The 23,118-nt window shown below is 39.6% G+C and overlaps 1 protein-coding gene across 2 annotated transcripts in view; it reads left to right on the top strand.

Annotated features, from left to right (window-relative positions):
• The window catches only part of OXCT1 (3-oxoacid CoA-transferase 1), a 93,826-nt gene extending 71,834 nt beyond the window's left edge, over nt 1-21,992 (top strand). The window contains exons 15-17 of one of the 2 annotated variants that reach the window (XM_061352168.1): nt 3,539-3,619; nt 6,625-6,726; nt 21,604-21,992. In XM_061352168.1, coding sequence (XP_061208152.1) covers nt 3,539-3,619; nt 6,625-6,726; nt 21,604-21,633 — 213 coding nt within the window. In that variant the 3' untranslated portion in view covers nt 21,634-21,992. Of the gene's footprint in view, nt 1-3,538; nt 3,620-6,624; nt 6,727-13,138; nt 13,583-21,603 lie in introns of those variants that run through there. The other variant, XM_061352166.1, reaches the window with a different exon arrangement.
• The last annotated feature ends 1,126 nt before the right edge of the window (nt 21,993-23,118 follow it).

Raw genomic sequence — 23,118 nt, 5'->3', positions numbered from 1 at the left:
GGGCTTTTCTGTTATCTTACTCTCCAAATACATAAGAAATCTATCATTAGACACCAAAGACTTCTGTAAATCAACAGCAGTCAAGATCTGATGGATGGAAATAAAGCGAAAGGCATGAGATGTACGCAGTACCTTCAATGGACCTGTTCAAGAGTTGCTGCAATAGGTAGTTCTTGGAGTCAGTTTTGTCTGATTTGTGACCTTGTGAAGGATATTTCAATCCTTTTTTTTTTTTTCCTTTTTTTTTTTTTGTAGTAGCAGTAATGGATTGTTAAGCAGTAAAATAAGTTTTCCAAGAGTTTAATAAAAGTGCATTCTCCTTTTCAGTACACATGTTGTAGTTTTTAAACATAGGGATAGGCTAAGTCCTTGCAGGGGAGGCAACATATTTAACTTAATTATGAAGGTGAAACTAGAATCTGTCTTAACACTGATAAACTCTGATACTAAACCTAAATACTCTCTGTCAGAAGCTATTTGCGTTTTTTAATTACTAAACTTCTTACTTGTAATGAAAACCAAAAGGTACAGAAGAATGATGACAAAGCATAAAATTAATTTTGTACAAGATAGGCTTGAGAAAGTTGGGGCTGTTCAGCCTGGGGAAGAGAAGGCTGCGTGGAGACCTCATAGCAGCCTTCCAGTATCTGAAGGGGGCTATACAGATGCTGGGGAGGGACTCTTCATTAGGGACTGTAGTGACAGGACAAGGGGTAATGGGTTAAAACTTAAACAGGGGAAGTTTAGATTGGATATAAGGAGGAAATTCTTTCCTGTTAGGGTGGTGAGGCACTGGAATAGGTTGTCCAGGGAGGTTGTGAATGCTTCATCCCTGGCAGTGTTCAAGGCCAGGTTGGACGAGGCTTTGGGTAATATGGTTTAGAGCAAGGTGTCCCTGCCCATGGCAGGGGGGTTGGAACTTGATGATCTTAAGGTCCCCTCCAACCCTAACTATTCTATGATTCTATGATAAGATTCTTTAGCTTAAGAAATGCTATTGTGGAAAGGTGACATAGAAATGAAAAAAATTACAATGGAATGGGGGAGATAGATGCATAATGGTTAGTCACTGCCTTGTAAAAGAAATAGGGGTAGTTGACTGAAATTGGCGACCACCGTGTTTAAAGCAACAAGAAACAGCCAGCTAATGAAGTTGTGGATGATCGGCAGGGACTAAACTGTTTTATGATCTTAAATTAACTAGTGACAAATAACATTGCTTTGAAGTAGTCAGTAGCTCATAAAATCTATACATTACAGCATGGCAGGAACCAGGATTACATATCTGTGGAAGGGTATCTCAATTTTTGCTCCATGTGCTTAAGCCACTGTGAAAGACTTTGCAAACAGACCTTAAGTTTAATTCATTATGATATTTCTTCATGTACTTTTTGCTAAACTAGGTTTTTGTTTATAACCATGAGGAAAAATAATAGGATGTAAGGTTGCTATTTAATCTTTTAAAAGTCACTGTGCAGCTGTGCCTAATCTGCTGATTACTGCCTAAGAGAAATAACAGTCAAATTCTTACCTGCATAGGATCATTGACATGTTTTGCAAAACATATTAAAGTAATGGCTGATAATTGTTCCATGTTGTGAAATGAGTTGTCTACACCATTCAGAAAAAGAGAATGCAAACTAGTTTTAAGCACTTGATTTGGACATGACTGAAGCATGGAGCACTGAATTGAAAACTCCTTCGTATCATTGTGAATAGTTTTGATTTTAATGTACTGTGGAAGATTAAGGACATTTTTGTTCTTCAACAACAGAATTCTCTACTTAAAGTAGACTAAACACCTTAAGGCTTTGTGTATTTGCACATCAGTCTTTTCCTTTGTCTGAACAAATTCTGTATGAACTCAATATGGTAAAAATTCATGCAGTTGCATTTGGATTCCTGTACTGATAGTGCCCTGATGAATGTCTTCCAAAAGTGGCCTTCTATGCCAACGGATAATACAACGATCTTAAGCTGAAGTGTTAGGAAGATGGAATGTAGCAGTTCTCAGGGTCACAGGAGATATTCAAGCTGTCACCTCTGCAAGTCCGTACATTTCAATCTTAGTTGAAGGCTTCATTTCATATAGCTGAGAAGTATACCTGATATCTTTTTGAAGATATTACAAATAGCACAGGTTAATCATGACTCTTAGGGAAAGCACACAGGAAGGTCCCTGAGATGGATGAGATATAAGTAGATCAACTGAAAGTAACAGTGGCAAGTCATTATTTTCATTACGAGTGAGGGAGTTTCATCAAAGCAGTTGCCTTGATACCTGATGTGGATCTTGCCAGTATAATTAGAATTAGAATGAAGAAATAGTTCTTCACAGAAAAAGATAAATTCAGAAGTGCATGGATTGCTCATTTTGTTATCACTCAGGAGTCAAACTGGCTGAGAGATGGTTCCTGAGATTTTATTAAGCCTTAAGGCAAACTGATGATTGTCAATTTAGAAAGTATTAGATTCAGACAGTTAAATGAGACACATAATACTCTGAGAGTTTCAAAATGCGTAGCTGAAAATTGATAATTAGAGAAAAAATAAAAGCATATGGTAATGGGAGAAATGTGTACTTAATGCTACCTCTGTAAAACACCTACAAATACTGACTGAAAATAAAATAATCCATCACTTTTATATTCATTCAGAGCTTTTGCAGCCTACATTCATTTAGGAGGATGTAAAGAAAAAGGAAGAAAAAAACAAAGTAAGAAAAAAAGAAGAGAAAAACCTCCCCAAACTCACCACCAAAACCTTTATATCAAAAGTTATTCCTTCTCATTAGGTAGTATTTTTCCTAGGATTTAGAGGAACAGGTATTTAATGCCTCATGAAAGGAAGTGCCTTAAAATAAATCCAATTTTATATATATATATATATATAATATTCTTCTATATTTGCATGCTAATTTGTTCTGTCTAAAATTGAAATGTAATTCCTGTGTAGCACTTGAAGATGAGCCTGTTGTACTCATATCTTGTGCTTTTGGGCTTTCCTGGAGAGATACAGGGAGTGTGAATGCAGTGTAGGTAAAGAAACTGTATTTAGTAATTTCAGAGCATGACTATGCATTTGAGCCATAGGTATTTGAAGTTCCTGTGTGTATGGCTGATCCTGCATGTACAGTTTATGAGTGTAAGACAGAAAAATGTCATGCCTATAATGTCTTTCCCTTATTCTTGTCCTTCATCATTGGGGTCTTATCATGTATCTTTTATCCTCACATTGCAGAAAGAAAGACAAATTATAAACCAGAAGAATACAGAAGTTCTAAACTCAGGAGCCCACTCAGTAGTACAGTGAGATTCTTATTGCTCATCTTCCTATGTGTGGGATTTAAGTAATAACTGTCCCAAATTACCAGAGATGTAATCTGTTATAGAAATTAATTCAAAGAGTGTTCTGAGTACAGTGAATGTTTCACTAACATTGAATGGCTACATCTGCAATTTCCATGTAAGCATTTGAATTCTAAGTAAGTTGTGTTGGTTTTTAAAATTAACAGTTGTCTTTCTGTTGTTAAACACAGGGCAATGTCCACAAAATCTTGGAAAAGTGCAATTTACCACTTACTGGGAAACAATGTGTAAACCGCATCATTACAGAGAAGGTAAAATACTTTTCTGGAATCCTTGTCAATATGTTCCTCTTCTCCAGTGCAAGTACGTGTGAACATCTGATAGTGCTGCTGCTCAAAGTACATTAGAGGATCTTTACAGCAAAGGATAAGTGACTTAAGATTTTTTCTGCAGTCATACAACTTTTATTATTAGTGTTTACATTTTTGAGAGCTTAGAATAGTCCCTCTATAAGCCATCTGTCATATAAAATAGAATTCATTAAAGGTGCTGGTGTAGATTTTGCTTTCTCCTGGTGGTATATTGCTACTGTAATTCAAAATATAGTTTGTTCTTTTTTTTTTCCTCCACAAAGTAAGGGAAAAAAATGAAAACTGGAGTTTTTTCAGTCTTCTACTAACTGACCTTATACAAATGTAAGGTACAGAAAAAATTAGAGTGAGCGAAGACTGATGATAGAAAATAAACAACAAACAGAATTTGCCCTATGTTACAAGTTGTCATGTCTTGTTGCTTCATTAGGTGATGACACAAACATGCAACAATACTTAGGTAGTGTTACAAATTCTGTTTCCACACTAACTTCCTTATGCCCAGATTTTCTTTTAAGATTTAGAGGAGCTATTGTTTTTCCATCCTATAAATAAGTCTTATGGTCAAAGGACAGCTGGATCTAAGTACACTTCTGTGATAAGTTTAAGACTGCTTTAAGTTCAGTCTTCATCGTTCTTTTGCTACTTCTTTTTTGTTTTTTTGAAAAAAATCACTATAGACCTTATGGTTTCCATGGTAACTAGCTTGCAACCTGTACATATCCTTCTGGTAGGCATCATTAAAGTGCACATGATTTTACATGTGTTTTTATTTGATGCACTTGTGAGCCTTGCAAGGGGAAAGAACAACCTTTGCTCATTCAGCCACTTCCTCCCAGGCTTTCTATTAAAAATACAACAAGAAATCTGCTCTTCCATTGCTAGCTTATGGAAATACTAAAACTTGTACTGAGTGTGCAGTAGCTTTTGGAGAATCTTATGATCTGATGAAGGTGATCAACCACACTCTACCTCTCTACTGGCCTTAAAATGAAATCAAAGAGTGAGGAAGACATTGTCTTTTCCTGGTTTTATTCATAATCTCCTTATGAGCATTATCTTGCAGCAAAGAACTTCTCAGCCCTTTCTTTTGGACCTAACAGTTCTCACCAGATTGTCTGGGAACATGGTCTTCATTTTAGAATCATAGAATCATAGAATAGTTAAGGTTGGAAAGGACCTTAAGATCATCAAGTTCCAACCCCCCTGCCATGGGCAGGGACACCTCGCTCTAAACCACATTACCCAAGGCCTCGTCCAACCTGGCCTTGAACACTGCCAGGGATGAAGCATTCACAACCTCCCTGGACAACCTATCCCAATGCCTCACCACCCTAACAGGAAAGAATTTCCTCCTTATATCCAATCTAAACTTCCCCTGTTTAAGTTTTAACCCATTACCCCTTGTCCTGTCACTACAGTCCCTAATGAAGAGTCCCTCCCCAGCATCTGTATAGCCCCCTTCAGATACTGGAAGGCTGCTATGAGGTCTCCACGCAGCCTTCTCTTCTCCAGGCTGAACAGCCCCAACTTGCTCAGCCGATCTTCATACAGGAGGTGCTCCAGTCCCCTGATCATTCTTGTGGCCCTCCTCTGGACTTGTTCCAAGAGATCCATGTCTTTTTTATGTTGAGGACACCAGAACTGTACACAATACTCCAAGTGAGGTCTCACGAGAGCAGAATAAATGGGCAGGATCACCTCCTTTGACCTGCTGGTCACGCTCCTTTTGATGCAGCCCAGGATATGGTTGGCTTTCTGGGCTGCAAGCGCACACTGCTGGCTCATGTTGAGTTTCTCATTGACCAGCACTCCCAAGTCCTTCTCCGCAGGGCTGCTCTGAATCTCTTCTCTGCCCAGCCTGTAGCTGTGTCTGGGATTGCTCCAATCCAGGTGTAGGGCCTTGCACCTGGCATGGTTAAACTTCATGAGGTTGGCATCAGCCCACCTCACAAGCGTGTAAAGGTCCTTCTGAGTAGCATTCCTTCCCTCCAGCATATCAACCGAATCACACAGCTTGGTGTCATCGGCAAACTTGCTGAGGGTGCACTCAATCCCACTGTCCATGTCAGCAACGAAGATGTTAAACAAGACCGGTCCCAACACCGATCCCTGGGGGACACCACTTGTTACAGGTCTCCAGCCGGACATTGAGCCATTGACCACAACTCTTTGGGTGCGGCCATCCAGCCAGTTCTTTATCCACCGAGTGGTGCATTCATCAAATCGATGTATTTCCAATTTAGGGACAAGAATGTCGTGTGGGACAGTGTCAAACACTTTACACAAATCCAGGTAGATGACATCAGCTGCTTTACCACTGTCCATCAGTTCTGTAGCCCCATCATAAAAGGCCACCAAATTGGTCAGGCAGGATTTCCCCTTGGTGAAGCCATGCTGGCTGTCACCAAGCACCTTGTTGATTTTCATGTGCCTTAGCATGCCTTCCAGGAGAATCTGCTCCAAGATTTTGCCAGGCACAGAGGTGAGACTGACTGGTCTGTAATTGCCCGGGTCATCCATTTTCCCCTTCTTGAAAATGGGGGTTGTATTTCCCCTTTTCCAGTCGTTGGGAGCTTCACCTGACTGCCATGATTTTTCAAATATGATGGGCAGTGGCTTAGCAACTTCATTCGCCAGCTCCTTCAGGACCCGCGGATGGATTTCATCAGGACCCATGGACTTGTGCACGTTATTTTGTGCACACTTTCCTCACAAAACTTAAATGTCTCAGACTCTAGATTCTTTCACATGCAGATAAAGGTAGCAGAAATCTTAACTGGTCAGTCAGAAAAGTGAAAAGTGAAACCCAGTGATAATGGCATCTTTTGTTACTGGCTGAACACTGCCTACTTTAGCACACCATTTTGTACAATATTACTACTTACATCCTCATTTTCTGCTTTAATAAAAAAAAAATATTTTGTACTATTTGAACCTGACAGGCTGTGTTTGATGTGGACAAGAAGAAGGGATTGACACTTGTGGAAATCTGGGAAGGACTGACAGTGGATGATATCAAGAAAAGCACTGGCTGTGACTTCACAGTAAGTAATTTTAAAAACAGATATAGTTAATCTAGTGTCAGAACATATATTCTCCACAAATACTCATCACATGAAGTCTTGGAGACACAGTTTCCTCCTTACTTGTAAGGGCTGGGTAGATTAGTTGTTGGATTTTCAATGAAAATAAGAACACAATCTAGGACTAATCTCGTATGATTATATTGAAACCATTAGCAGCTAGGATGAGCAGAAGAGATGGAGAAATCACAAAGAGTAAAAGGACAAAATGTAAACGGAACTTTCGTGATGCTTTGAAGAGACGAGCTTATTCATATCTGAGAGGTGGAGGAATATTTGTTTTTCCTGTGTAAATTAGTTTACTTAACACTGTTGCTAAGTTTTCATGCTATCTTTAGGTAGGGTTTGAGTCTTCTCAACGGGGGTGACTACACATCACTCTCTGTTACTAGTGCCAATCAATTAAGTACTCTGCTGTTGATATCTTTGCTTTTTCTCTCCCATTGCCTTGTACAAATGAAACATATGCTCTGCATTAATCCAGAAAGCCACTGCCTTTTGACCTTCACATTCGTTCTGAAGTCTTACTCAATGCTAACATAAAACTGGTTTATCAGTGGAAAAGCCAGTAGAAAAGTTGTAGCTCACAGGACTGTAACTGATTGCATGTGTGTGATTGACAACATAGAGCTTCTTCATGGTCTTCTGCATGCACATTGCAAAATCTTTTCTTACATGATGTGAAGTCTTTTGGGGCATGTCAGCCCTCCTTTGGCAAGGACAGCGAGTATGGCAGTGTACAAACTGCTGTAAAAATAGTCGGGGAATATTTGGTAATGAAGTGCAATACTCTTCCTCTTTGCAGTTACTTGGCAGGGCTAGGGCACATAATTGAAAGATTGCAGAGCAGTTAGTATGTAAAAGAGTTTGTTATTAAGGGTTGAACATACTACTGGTAGTAAGTAAAACTATCTGAGGAATGAGCTTGTGGAATTTCTCTACAATTCCTGTAATTTCTGATAACTAAATTTGGTAGTTATGTTTTTCTTAAATATTCTAAGTAAAGATGTGTTTACTTCTGAAAATACATTCATTTACCTGAGAACAATTGTTTGGTTAGAGACAAGTGTCCTGCAATTGCAGAAGCAGGAAACTGCTACAAATTCACTTTCCTTCTTTATTAATTTTCCATGTAACATTTTATAGAGTTCATTGTTATTTTTTAATTTATGCTAGAAGCAACTTTCCATGCTCAGCAATTATGTCTTTAAAATAAATTATTCATTCAGCATCCAGGAGAGGTAGGGAGGAGAATGGAAACAATGTAAACCTCACGGGTTGAGATAAGAGTCCAATAGCTAAAGTATAATATAAAACTACTACTACTAATAATAATGATAAGGGAAATAATAAGGGGAGATAATGTAAGACTAAAAGGGGAAAGGAAAAAAACAGTAAACGCAAGTGACGCACAGTACAATTGCTCACCACCCAATGATCAATACCCAGCCCGACCTGAGCAGTGACTGGGCTCTTCTGGGTCACTCCCCCCTGTTTATATACTGGGTATGATGTGCTGTGGTAAGGAATACCCCTTTGGCTACTCTGGGTCAGGTGTCCTGTTCCTGCTTCCCTCTGGCATCCTGTACCCCTCATCAGTAGCAGAACACGGGAGACTGAAAAGTCCTTGATCAGAGTAAGTGCTACTTGGCAACAATTAAACCAATCAGTACTATTGTCAGACTGAAGCCAAAGCACAGCACTGCACCAGCTCCACGGAAGGAGGAAAAAACCCCCAAAAATCAACCTGTTGCAGCTGAAACAAGGACAACCTTCTAAGTTTGTGTCTTTTGCAGTCAGGAACTTTGGTTTTGCCTTGTATATTTGATTTGGGGATAAACTTCATGATTTAATGGTATGATGTATAGTAAGCATTTAAATAGACCGACACTGCAGTAGAGGACCTTTGTTTTCAGAAGACACCAGTCATTACATGTTCCAAACCTGCTTGTTTGGAAGCAGTGGTTTCTTTCTGGTTCAGGTGGCACGTATGTATGTATTAATTCAGAGTGAGTTACTCGAAGTCCAGCAGCCTATGCTTAAGGCAATGAAAGCAGAAGCAGCCAAAGAATTCAGATAAAGAAGTGGTAATCTTAAAATGATGGGCTATGAGATTAAGCTTTACAGCAGCATGGTGGATATGATAGGGCAAGGCTATTAGAACCAAAGAAAAGATTAGCACCACCCACTATCCCTTTGTACTTTACTGTGAATGTTGCAAAGCAGTGGCATAAATCCTGAATCTTTAGGGTAGCCTGAAGTTAGCAACTGATGAGAGGTATTGCAACACTCCACTGTCTAGGTCTCTGGGATCTGTTTCACTGGGATCAGAAAGGGACATTTCACAGGCACCATTTCCTAGCGCTCATGGAGGCAAACTGATGCAGTGTGTTTTGTACAGCTGCCATCATCATGCATGAAATCCCGAGCCACACTAAAGGAGCTGTGGGCATGAAAAATGTAGATACTGCTTGGTTTATGCACTATTATATACTTACCCTAACAGCATGCAGCTTGCATAAATGCTTGCAAAGCAGATCTTGCTAGCAGAGCATGTACCTCTGCCAGGAAATGTGTGGGGGTCAGTGTTACCTACTGATTGCTAAATAGGAAAGCGCCCGAAATCTCTATAGCACTAAAGACAGGAAACATGAACCACAATTATTTCTTTATTAAAGAAAGCAGCATCCTTGGTCCTTTTTTCCACATTTCAAGACTTTGCCTCAGGCTTCCTTGCAAGAATAACAGTTGTCCCTCTGATTATTTATGTTCACTGAACGAAACATCTTGTTCTTGTTTATATCAGTGACAGGAACTTTAGTGATACTGTATTGCTACAGTTTTATGGATCATATGTTTTGCTAGTTTGAAGCAAATGATGGTTGGAAAATGAGGAGTTGACCCTTTTCTAGCAGCTTTATTCCATGAGTGCAGTGGGTGATCTGAACTGAAACAAGCATCTCTATAAGTTCATTACAAGTGAGACTGTAAGGGATAGCTGTAACTTTATATGTAACTATCTGCCTCATGCAGACTACTCCTTTATAAGCTATTTTATAGCCAATACAGCTTTTTTCGAGACACATTCAGCTGTGCATTCCCATTTTCACAGCCTGCTTATTTATTTGGGAAAACATCTTCTAAAGGACATTTGCAGCAACAGAATGTCAAAGAACATGTGATTTAGAGTCAACAATCTTCATTAAAGACTGGCATTACATAAAAAATTAACTATTCACCCTCAATTTTACTGTGCTGTGAAGACAAAATGTTGGCTTATCTTGTATGCTTAAATCAGATTTGCTGTAGCCTAGCATATAGATCACCTTGGCAGGTAATCTGTTTGGGCCAGTACTGGTTTTACAAAGGAGACCATGAGAGAACGATACTTCTGAATTTCTATTTCATTATAAAAATAATTAGGATAAGTGTCTCTCTTTTTTTTTTTTTTTTTTTTTTTTTTGGTAAAAGCTCAGTTTTACAAAATGATCTTAAAAGATAACAGTTTAGGAAAAGCATCTGCCAGTGAGTAAAAAATAATAGAGGATAAGGTTTTATTTTCTGGAAGAACATTTCCTTTGAGGAAATGGGATGTCAAGTATTGAGTCCATTTTTAAATGGATGTTGTGTTTTCTCCTGATCAATCACCCCCATTGTCAAAGTCACATTAGGAACAGAGTTTTGTACAAAAGTTGATGTTGGAAATGTAGTTTGCTTTTGTCTGCCATTTCAGATAATTAGTAGTTAATAAGGGATAAGCAACTTGTTTTAACAACTATGCTAAAGCTGGCCATCTTTTTGTTTTGGTTTGTGTTTCTTTTTTTCTGATTCTTTACATTCCTGAACAATAACTTGCTTTTGCACACCTGTTGAGGTCATTAGAAATTATTAGAACTAAGCATCATTCAGAACCAGGTCTTGAAAGAACTGCTTGCTATAAAGAAATAAAACTAAGTAAGCACAGGGCGGTGTTGTGTAGCTGGAAGGGTAGCTTGGCTTGGAAATCAGAGCCAATGAGCTTGAGCTGCAGGAAATCCTGGAGACCCTGTGTCCTTTTTCTTACGAGTTTGTAGGCTGCTTACAGGACTGCCCATTCAAACTCCTCCCCCAGTATACCTTCTTGTTTAATGGTAACAAAGTACTGTGAGGCTTCCAAGATACGCTGTTCTTCCTGTAAGTGAAATAATATCAAGAATGTGCTTAGGAGGTACTGTAAAAAAGTAGCAATTGTGTGGATGTATACTGTAAAACAGACGTCATTAAGCACATTCAGCCCTTACCAAATTGATAGACTCTTACGGGATTTAAAAGTCGGGGGCTTTCTGTATTTCAGACTTGATTAGCCTTTGTTTTCTAAGCACAAACCTTCCTTTTTGTTACATTAGCAGTTTTATGCTTATTTAATCCCATTTTATTTAAACAGCTGCATTTGAGTCCATTTCTGAGTGGTGCTGGGTTCTCACCACCTCTAGTGTCTTCATCTGGCATTCTGGCATTTCAGCAGTCAGGGGGATCTGACCATGTCTGAAGCGGACAGTGGTAGACACAAATGATAGCTGTTAGAATCAGATGTGCAGACATTACATTTAACGTAACCTGCTTATTCAAATGTAAAACACTTGAGGTTTTGATGGCACCAAAACCTACATTAGCAGAAAAGAACAATCTCCTCCAGTAACTGGCTTTTGTCATTAACTGCAGAATACGGATTTTAGTGGTGCTATCTTCACCCTCTAGTTTTTGCCTCCAATTCAATGGAACTATCCCTGTGTAAGGCAGAACTAGGCACAAACTGAGTGAGATACATAAGTACTTAGAGTCAGGAGTGTTGAAACGTTTCTGAGGTTAGTCAAGGAAAGCTGGTGCCCACAGGGAGCTTCTCCATCTCCTCTGCACTTGTATCTCTTACATCTATTTATTATCTTAGTTCACACTCAACTTTAAAAAATCAATGAACAGTTTCCATCTCCCAAAAACATTTCGTTAGCATTTGATACAGTAAACACATTCTTCATGAACGAAGCTTTTCTTGGTGGTTATTCTCCTAAGATTATAAATAATAATAGATAGTGGCTAGAGGAAGGAAAGTGTAAAAATCTAACTGGTACAGGAAATACAGCCCTGTACTCTCAAAAGAAAAGAGGCTTTAATGCTTGGAAAGGCCTTTATATGTCACTTTTGCATGAGGTAGCTTGTTCAGTACCATTAAGTGAAAAAGATGGGAGAAGGAGGCAGAAGGAATGCAGTATGTGATATTTCACAGGGATGAATTAATGAACTAGGAGCCAGATTATCTGTGGAAGTGTTTTTTATCCTGAACAAGATCACGAGTTGGTTTTGGTTTTGATACTGGAGCAAATATTTAAATAGGGCTGAGAACAGGAGATATATGAAGAGGCTTGGATCTTCAGAGCTTTTCCTCAGGATATTTGTGTAGACCTGCAGTCCAGGTTAAACCACTGCTACTCTTCAGTGTCTTATATTGTTTCCATTTAAACCTTCTTTCCTCATCTAGTTTCCTATTGAAGCTTACTGTGTTTTATTTTTGTCCTGATGGATGTCTTCCAATATCACTAATTTATTTTTACAAGTGTATGGGATTAAAACAATAGAATGTGTGCTGTCACAAAAAAAGTAATATGAATGGAAAAGGGCAAGTTTTTTTTTTTAAAGGTAAAATTAGAAATATTAAACTACATCATCATCAAACAAATCAAATGAATGTGAATGAAAGAAGGCAAATTAAAAAAAAAAACAGGTAAAATTAGAAGTACTGAATTATGTCATCTTCAAATTAATATCAAATCAAAGGTTACATATGCTGTAAGTACAATATGTATATTGTAATATACATTTGATTGTATGTCCCTTTCTAATGTGCATGTTCCAAAACTCAGTTGACTACTTCTGCACCCATAACAATTTATGGGCCGGTGCATTAACTAAGTCAAGGCCTGTTTTTGAGTGATGTTCATGCAATATACCACTGAGGAGCTCCTTCACCTGAGTACAGCTATCTCTTCTGCTGGCACTGTAAGTTACGCAAGAAGACCATGCAGTTAGCAGGGGCGAGTACAGGTTCAGCTTTCCAAGTTTATTTAATCTGCTTGTATTCTTAAAGCAATAACCCAACCCCAGATAAATGAAGTTTAGAGGACGGATACTAGCACACCACACATATCTTGCATTCCCGCATCAGAAAATATAGTGGTGGGAGTGTTTAGCTCAGAAATCCTGTAAATATATTAGTTTAAATAAATACAGTATCTCTAGTCCTCAGTGGCACAGTGTTGATAGAGGTCAAACTGAATAGTGGGTTGTACTGCTATATCTGTATGCCAACTGTTGTGTTTTTTTCCCTCTTTTCTGCTAGGTTTCACCAAAACTAACACCAATGAGGCAGATTTAAATATGAAATACAGACTGGGCTTAACTTGCCAGAAAACTTGTTTCCAAACGGACGCTCAGTGAAGAGAAATTGATGTCTGGTTTGGAATTTTACTTCTTCTTTGTCTTCTTTTTATTTTTTTTTTTTTTTCCTAAGGGCTTGTTAAGTAGTTTCCAGATACTTAAACTCAGGCTGTGACTATCAGAATTGTATTTTGCTTTCATTACATTACCAGTTTTAATGGAAGGGTGAATTTATTTTGGATGATGTTATGCTAATATTAACATTGTCAAAAAAAAAAAAGAAAAAGAAAGCCTTGTAGTCTCTCTGCCAAACATTACATTTTTTTACACAGAATCAGAAAATGTCCATGCAAACTTAAAATTGCTTCTCCTTTTCCTGATGTCATTAAACTTAGAAGTCACTCCATTGCTCTGGAACTACAGCATTTAGAATGTGCATTCTCCTGTGCCTGTAAAGGTGTGTTGTTTTTTCCTAGAGTGGTCTAGAGCAAATCTACACACCTGTAGAGAGATATCAGGAATATGAACTTCCCTTTTCTTGAAAATTTTCATGAGTGACAAAACCCTTTATACAGGTGGAAATAACTAGGTCCTTAGTACTGACTGTATCTGATGCTTCACAGTGTGTGTCTGTTGACATTAAGAGTCCTACACCTCCCACAGTCCAACTCTGATCCCTTATAATTCATAGAATCACAGAATCATAGAACAGTTAGGGTTGGAAAGGACCTTAAGAACATCTAGTTCCAATCCCCCTGCCATGGGCAGGGACACCTCACACTAAACCATCTCACCCAAGGCTCTGTCCAACCTGGCCTTGAAAACCGCCAGGGACAGAGCATTCACAACCTCCCTGGGTAACCCATTCCAGTACTTCACCACCCTTACAGTAAAGACCTTCTTCCTTATATGCAATCTAAACTTCCCCTGTTTAAGTTTTAACCCATTACTCCTCGTCCTAGCACTACAGTCCCTAATGAAGAGTCCATCCCCAGCATTCTTACAGGCCCCCTTCAGATACTGAAAGGCTGCTATGAGGTCTCCACGCAGCCTTCTCTTCTCCAGGCTGAACAACCCCAGCTTTCTCAGCCTATCTTCATATGGGAGGTGCTTCAGTCCCCTGATCATTCCCGTGGCCCTCCTCTGGACTTGTTCCAACAGTTCCATCTCCTTTTTATGTTGAGGACACCAGAACTGCACACAATACTCCAAGTGAGGTCTCATAAGAGCAGAGTAAAGCGGCAGGATCACCTCCTTCGACCTGCTGGTCACACTCCTTTTGATGCAGCCCAGGATACAGTTGGCTTTCTGGGCTGTGAGCGCATACTAAAGCCTGCTCATGTTGAGTTTCTCATTGGCCAACACCCCCAAGTCCTTCTCCGCAGGGCTGCTCTGAATCTCTTCTCTGCCCAACCTGTAGCTGTGTCTGGGATTGCTCTGACCCAGGTGTAGGACCTTGCACTTGGCTTGATTAAACTTCATTAGGCTGGCTTCAGCCCACCTCACAAGCATGTCAAGGTCCCTCTGGATGGCAAATTAAATCATGCAAACAGGAATGGGGCTAACGTGAAGGAGGAGGATTAGTCTCTGTCCCCATGCATACAACTGGCAGCTGCACAACTGTCCTACTTGAACTGCTCTTACTTTCCAGATATAATAATTCTCCCTAGCCTCCATTCAAAGGCAAATTAAGATTGTTTCTGGAGTGAGGTCTGACCTTGCAGTGTTACACAGAGAACTGGGAAGGTAATGCTGTGGGCACTTGGAAGATTCTTTCTAAAGGAATACAGTTGGTTAAGTGTAAAAAGTTTGCACCACATGTCAATTGAGGAATCAGCAGAAATTAAACAGTTTGGAAGCGACTTCATGATAACTAGAATGAACACCATGAGAGAATCAAAATGAAAAGTCAGTCTCTCACACTCGTTCTGCTATTTGATAAAGATCTTCCTTTCCCTGTTATTAATTACAAAATTACTGTTATTTTTGCAAATAGGTAGTATGACAGCATTAGATATCACATCCCAGATCAGCACAATATGTCTTTATTATACATATCTAATTGACTGGAGATCTGCATTTACTAAAATACAGTGTTCTCTCCAAGTATAATGGTTTCTGTCATTCATGTAAATAGGAACCTGTTAAACACTTCAGTTACAATAGTTCCTGACATAATTCTGACATAATTTTGACATCAGGACTGGAGCAAATTAAGTGACTGAAAAACATGTAAAATGTAGATGCGCAAATAAATATGTATGTATATATATGCCTATCATACTTGTGATATGCAGTGATAAACAGTATGGGGATATGGTATGGAAGGCATCTGAATACTAGATATGTGAGGTATTCACCATAGACAGTGTTTGTTGTGGAAAAAGTATAACTCATTTCTAGGGAACCAAAAATTGAATAAAAAAATCCAGCAATGTTTAGCTCCTGTACTAGCCTTTGTACTGCATTTTTCCATTCTGAAATAAGAAATGCTTCTCTTTCATGGACAATTTTAAAATTTGTCTTGATCCACACATAGGTTTTAAAGCAGTAAAACTATTTTGATTAGTGAGATTACTTTCTTTAGTTACACTTAACTCTAAACAGTTATTTTCAAATTTCTTGTCAATACCAGTGTAGATTATCCCTCTTCCCACAAAGGAATAAACAAAATGCCTTTGTAAGCACTTTTATGCTAGCACAAAAGTACTGCCAGAGTACCAAGTTGTATGACTTGAGCTGGTGGGTGCTAACAGGTGATAGGCTGTTGTGCAGCCTGTATGTGTAGGCAAGGCCTGATGCTGAGCCCACAGCAAAGAAACGTGTTGTACAAAGGCTACTGCTAAACATATGCTAGGGATTTTGTTGATAGCTAATTTGCATGCAAGACTTGAAACTATATTGATCAAAGTGCTTTAGAATATCTTAATGCAGGATTAGCACAAGCTAGTTTTTACCTAGATTTAGTTTTCAGCTATTTTCTCTGTTTAAATGTATTTGCTATGTTACTTACTCATTCCAAACAAGTGACATTCTTAAGTTTGGCTATTTCTATTGCTATGGAGGTAGCCTGAAGTTCTGCTCACAGAGTTTTGCAGATTAAAATTCTCTATATAGTTTACTCCATTTTAGCTCAGTATGAAACAGTTTTGGTTTTGGATAGAGCAGACCAGAGGCCTCTTCCCAGTACATAAAGACACTTCAGTGACAATTCTGACCCTTGTGGAGTGCTGTACACAGCAAAAGGTGCCTGCCTTTACCTTCATGGCCAAGGATGGGTGAAAAGTTGCTCTGATGGGATGCGTGTGATCCCTGAAGGTGTCTTGTTCGTCATCCCCCAAAGTTCTCATAAAGAGTACCCAGAATGGATGCTGGTTTTAGGGAAGGAATATAAAAACTATTATACAAGGAAAGGGAGTAACAGTATATCCAAACAAGCAAACAAACAAATGTATTTAAATAGCTGGGAAGTGTTTAAGAAGTCTGTAAGTGAAATGCGGATCTATTGCAATTACCTCTGCTACATTAATTGTAAGACTGATTAGTTTATTGCAACGAACATTTATTGACGTATATAAAGTACAAGGGAAGTGTCTAAGGGCAGCATCAGGAGTATGCTGCTTCTGCAATAGAACTGTGCTTTGCTGGCGTACGCACAGAAGCCGTATCTGTCATTAATGTATGGCTATAAAAAGACTGATGACTTAATGCCTGAGAGGTTAGCACCTTGGTTTCTGAAGCAAAGAACTAAGAGCCAAGAACTCCTGAGTTTCAGTTTTTCCAGTTCTCCACATACTGCCTTGACAAATGTCATCTGTGCTCTCTGCCTTGTCTCCTGTTGCTGGAAAGGAGATGTTTTTCTTCCTACCTCACAGGGATGTTGTGAGAAATAACCAGCAAAGGTCTGTGCAACAGATTATTTTTTTCTCTTCAGTTTGCAGATTGCACTTCACCAACAGCTCTCTGTCTTGTCTTATTTGTATCACTGTTAATGCAAGAGAGTGAAAGTCACTATAGTGCTGAAAACTGGGGAAGAAAGGAGAACAGGCTTTCTCCATATACAAGTGGTGCAAATATCTGCATGTCACCCTTTAATTTTTTTATCTTGAGGACAATATGTTGTGGTAGAATATTGGTATTGTTAAGAAAATTTCATGTGTCCGCACAAGCTAATTGCAACAAGCTGTGACTCCACTTTTTAGCTGATTTGTAAAGTAGGATTAGAAATTAAAGCACTTCTAAGTATCTGCCTTTCTGTGGGGCAAGTGTGGTTTTGTAGGTGAGGTTTACTCTGAGTAGTAGTTGTGATGATTGGTATTACAGGGATGAGAGCATCTTATTCCTCTTCAGTGGTTGATGACATTCATGAATGTTTATTGGGACATCACTGAGATATCCCCTGCTTGACAGCACTTCACAAGACAGGACAGCTGATATCATTTGTCCTGAAGAAGAAGATGATTCTACTATATTATCACATTGGACTTATTTAACTTTATATTTTATTGACTCTTGCCCTGAAAAAGCAAAAAAATGAAATGTTATAGAAAATGTAGTTGTACTGTAAACTCTGCAAACTAAATGTTGAAGTCCTTCTATGTATTTGCAAAACAATCAGTAAAATAAAAATGAAAAATCTTGGGTTTCACATATTACTACCGTATTTCATGGTGCTCTGTTCTGTCATTTGTGCAGTAAAATATTACTTCATGTTCTCACCAGCCCATCACATCTCAGCACACATAAAAAGCTTAAGATCTTTTCTGAAGATGGAAGGATTTGATAGACAGGAATAATAAAGCTTGAAACTCAGTTAACAGCTGGATTCTCCATGTATTCTCACCTCACTGATGTATCGGTTGGGTCAATCTCAAATATAATTATCACATTCATTTTCACAATTACTTGTTTTTCAATCAAGCCAAATAATGGACTACATACGTAGTCCTTAGAGAAGTGATTTTTTACCTTTTGATTAAAACTGCTGTAGAAATAATACCATTTGAGATGTTAATCATTGATGATAGTGTGTGGCTGCACTCTGAAAATAGTACTAGATGACACATGAAGATGAATTCCATTAACCACCTAGTGAATGATAAAAGTAGATGACTGCAAAATGATGAAAATGCTTGTCTGGGTCATCCTTCCATACATGTATAAGGTCATGAGTAAATATGTCATATTTTCATTTTATCTTTAGTATCATCAGAAAGCAGGTTGATGGATGTGAAGAAGAATGTTTAGGCTCAGGAAAAAAACCTTGATTTCCTCTGAAATGAAACTATTGAGTAATTTATATGCACAGTCAAAATCCAACAGTCTGTCACCCATGTGACAGGGGATACAAGGTAAGTGGCAAAAGCCCTGAGACAGATAATACACTGGTCTTGCAGCTCTAATATCCACTCGCACAAATGTTGAAGGAAAAGTTTTACTAGACAAGAGGGAAAAAAGTTGCTTATAGCCATATCTGAGCAGTTTTGCTCCATTTTGCATTTCTTCTGTTGCTGCCAATTGTTCACAGTAGCTTGTGGGGAGCTATGTTTTACATTTGTGCTGCTAAGTGTTGATAACACAGGGATGTTTTCACTATTGCTGAGCAGTGTTTACATAGAGTCAAAGCCTTTGCTCCTTACACCACTCCACCAGTGAGCAGGCTGGGGGTGTGCAAGGAGTTGTGAGAGGACAGCTGGGACAGGTGACTCCCACTGACCCAAGGCATATCCCCTACCATATGGTATGGTGTCATGCTCAGCATGTACAGCTGGGGCAAGAAAAGGGAAGAGTGACTTTTGGAGTGATGGTGTTTTTCTTCCCAAGTAACCACTACATGTGATGGAGCTCTGCTCTCCTGGAGACAGCTGAACACCTGCCTGACCATGGGAAGTAGTGAATGAATTACTTTTTCTGCCTTGCTTGTGTGTGCAGCTTTTGCTTTACCCATTAAACCATATTTATCTCAACCCAGGAATTTTCTCACTTTACCCTTCCAGTTCTTTCCCACGTCCCACTGCAGGGGAAAAGAGCAAGTGGCTGTGTGGTGCTTAGGTGCTGGCTGGGGTTAAACAACAACTGTTTTACAATTTCCCATCATTTCTTTGATACACTGCAGTATTCTGTGCCTCTCTTCTACCCGTATCCATCTGCTGCTATAGACCATGGGGTTTTAGCTCTGCATATACTTACAGTGCAGGATGTATAGCAGTTTTTAATGGAACAACTTTAGGAGATGCCTGGGGAGAAGAAGGGAGGCTGTGGCAGGAGAAATTCCTTTCCTGAATGCATTTATGTAACATGAGATTTTGAGGTTTCAGCAAAGGTAAAAGTACTATTGTGTTTGTGTTGCTTTTCCTGTTTCATGTATTCATGTACATATTTAGAATAAATGAGAGCATGGAAGAAATGCTTGCCTTCAAGGCCAATGGGTTCTCCATCTGCCTCCCATGGTACTTGGATTTTATTTATTGCATTTTATTATTGTAATAGCATGAAAAAGCAAGTAGAACATTACTTATTTGTGGGAGCAGTAGGGTCTAAAACTAGAATTTCTATTTCCATTCTCTTAAACTGTCCCCTGAGCATGTACTAAGGACAAAACTCTCAAATTTTTGTAAAGCTGTGGTAGACGCTTAGGCTGCAGCTGCTGCAATACTTTCAGCATTGTGAGTACTGTTGTTGCACAGGGTGAGAGAACTGCTACTTTTGGTGCCATGCAAGTCATGACATTTATCTCAAACATGTGCCTGTATAAGATTCACAAGTCGGTGTCAATCCACCTGACTGCTGAGGGGTCTCACCAAGTAGGTATGTCTGTGCAGGTTTCAACACAGCAATGGCACAGCCATAGCTCCTTTAAAAAATGGCAACACTGCTTCTTTCCCTGTATTAACTTAGCGAGGAGACTGTGTGTGAATGTTCAGTTCCTAACTCTTGTTGAGGAAGATCCAAAGCTCATCTCGCTTGTTGCAGGAAAGCACCTAACTTGCCACTCTATGAGGTGAGCTGGGTAAGACAGCTGCTTTGGGGGGAAACAACTTATTTTACAGAAAGGATTGAAAGGGCTACGAGGCTGTGAATAAAGCAGTAAAGAAAGAGCAGGAGACCATAATCTTAATGTGTAAGTCATTCACCCAGTAATGGCAAGGTCTGAAATATCCCTTGAAGAATGGCTTTTGTTTTATTGACATGGGGTTTAAACCATGAAAACAACTCAGTTCCCCTCCTTTCTGGGTCCCTTGCATGTAGGCATCTCCCTGCAGTTAGCCAGGTGTTTCAGGGCAAATGCAGAACAGAAGGATGAAGGCTTCTGCCTAACTGGCAGGTCAAGCAGTGTGGTGCTCTGGCACCTCAGCATGGCATAGAGAGGGACTTTGACTTTCAAGACTGGATTGCCCGAATTAATTATACTCTCTTGCTGGTGCCTATGTCAATTACTTTTATTTTTTGGATGAGTTTCTGAACAGTCCCTTTTGTTCTGTCAGCTGGAAAGTATGTAATGCATAGGTAGAAAAGGAAATTGGAAAAAAAAATTAAATGCAGGGAAAACATGTTACAAGAAGCACAAAAACTGCAGCCAGGAGAAGAATTAGTTTGCATAAATTTGGCAAAAGCAACTTGGAAAGCAAATTTAATATGTTAACCCTAAAATATAAAGGGAAACCACAGAAGCAGCACATTGGTACCACCTACAGAAAACATACATTAATTCTAGGACAAATTTAATCTCTGTTTGGCTGGTGAGTAAATAAAGACTATAAATTGTGTCTGATGCCCATACCCTGCAAAACAGTGCTTCTACCATCACTTTGGAAAATCCAGTTTTGTGAGAAATTAAAACTTTCTCTCAGATTCGTCCAAGAAATAAACAATGAGTGTGACCCTACAGCAAGCAAAGCTGTCTTGTCCAATGGACATCCCTAAAAATATGAACTCTAAGGCTATAATAGGGTGCTCTGGCTACTAGTAATTTCCATCTAGTTCCATCTTGCCTTTGCTCCTATAAAGTCCATCACCTGTGGTGGCACCCACCTAACACTAAAGGAGTATGTCCCTTTGACCAAGGAAGACTGCTCAATTCTCATTAGTCTTCCTGCTTCCTGGGCTCATTCTCAGCTGAAGGAGAGAAGGCAGAAGCATGTCTCTTTGCATCAGCTGAGCTGTGTCAGTGGGTGAAGTGAGACCAGAAGGGCAGAGTTGATGTGTGCAGTGCCTGACTGTATGGCTGCAGGGGGGAAGTGATCACTCCTGATGCTCTCAGCCAAAACATGGCTGCAATGGATGGTGTAGGCAGAGGCGGTGCTGAGGAATGGTGTTACAGAGCTAACACTGAGATCAGCCGGTCTAGTTTGCTGACATGCTTATAATGCACTGCTACTCATGCATTTAGAAGAATAAAGAAGATGCATGTCTGTCGTTTCATTTCAGCTTGGAGATCACATGGATGCCTCTGTTTGAAAAATGAATATTATGCCCTCCTGTGAAATGGATGCATCTTGGTGAAGAGCCAGGGGCTGGCTGGTCCAAGCACTGGGCAAACTCCTGGCTGCAATGCCTGCTGGTGCGAGGAGGAAGATGCCAAGCTTGGACGTGGTTCTTCTCAGATCTTAGATGCTCATTGTACAGGACATGCTTAAACAGCAGCAGGCCACAGGGCTGTACCACCAGGTCGGACTGCCTTGACTGAGAATGGCTCAGGATGTCTTTGGAACAAAGGGCTGGGCTGAGAAAAGGGACGGAAGTGGTACAGAAACACTTCCTTGCCCTGTGCGGCAGAACTATCATTGAAGCTTTGGCTTGCGTAAAGAGATGATTATGGTATTGTTGATACTCCCTTCTTCTTCGGGCTTACAAGCTTGTATTTGCTGATTCTCTGATGCTGTATTGATTAATACTGACATTTCGAGGTTCTTTGTCAGACAACCTATATCCTGGAAAAGAAAAAAAAAACAACAAAAAAGCTAACTGCATAAATCCAGTAGCTATAAAACTGAAGGATGGGGAAATTAGTCTGCAATAGCATATCCATGTTCTCATTAAGAGCAATTCAGCATTTTTAGGACATGTTAACAGCTGCAGATCAATATAAAATAAAACACAGCCTTGCAAAATCCCATTTATAATTTCCAAAGTACTTTCCCTCAGTCATGTAGGAAAGTCATTCTCAGTACATCAGAGGGGCAATAGTTACAAAGAACATGTTGCAGACCAGTCCAGGTGTGGAGCTGTAGAACTCATCCAATCTGAAAAAAAAATCTCCATGTTTGCACATGGATAAAAAATAAAGCTATTGTGTATTATCACAGAGAAACTGAGAAAGGGTAACAATCACTGGGAACGGCACTTCAAAAGCAGAAGTCACTCCCCACTAGTGACCTCTAGAAATTAATTATCAAAATCACCACTTCTATATGTCTGTACTTAACAGCCTGCCTGACTGACCCTTCGCAAAACAATCCCTCTGAGTAGGTATCAACCTGAGAGCTTTTTCCATGGGGATTTTAATTGTGCATCAGATTACATTCACAGCACAACTAAAAAGGGGTAGAGGGACCATGGAGCAGCAAATGAAAGTTGATTTCAGTCACAGCTGTGGGTCACAGATGAACAGCCCAACGCATCACATCATGGCGCTGCTGGTCCTGGGGACCAATGCAGCTTCCAATAGACCCACCCTCCAAAAGTCATTACTCATGGTTATTGATTTGGATGGGATCCTCTTTTGGGTGATCTCTACTAGTGCATGTTTAGTTTAAGCATATCTTCAAATTTAATCAGATTTGAACTTGTGCCTGGGGACCTCCAGGAGCAAGGGCTTAGTGGCAGAGGCCAGAGGAAAGCAGGGGACAGGCACCCTGCTGTCAAATGGCTTTTTGGCTGCAGCAGACATGCCAGAAGCCAGGGGGCACTTGTTTGCCATGTGTGCGGGACATGCCGCTACCC

Source organism: Neopsephotus bourkii, unplaced genomic scaffold, assembly GCF_033783945.1.
Source record: "Neopsephotus bourkii isolate Nb327-2 ecotype Australia unplaced genomic scaffold, CSIRO-AGI_Nbou_v1 NB_631, whole genome shotgun sequence".
Classification (NCBI taxonomy): domain Eukaryota; kingdom Metazoa; phylum Chordata; class Aves; order Psittaciformes; family Psittacidae; genus Neopsephotus; species Neopsephotus bourkii.
The sequence above is the reverse complement of the archived record's forward strand: the minus strand, read 5'-3'. Positions and strand labels throughout refer to the sequence as shown.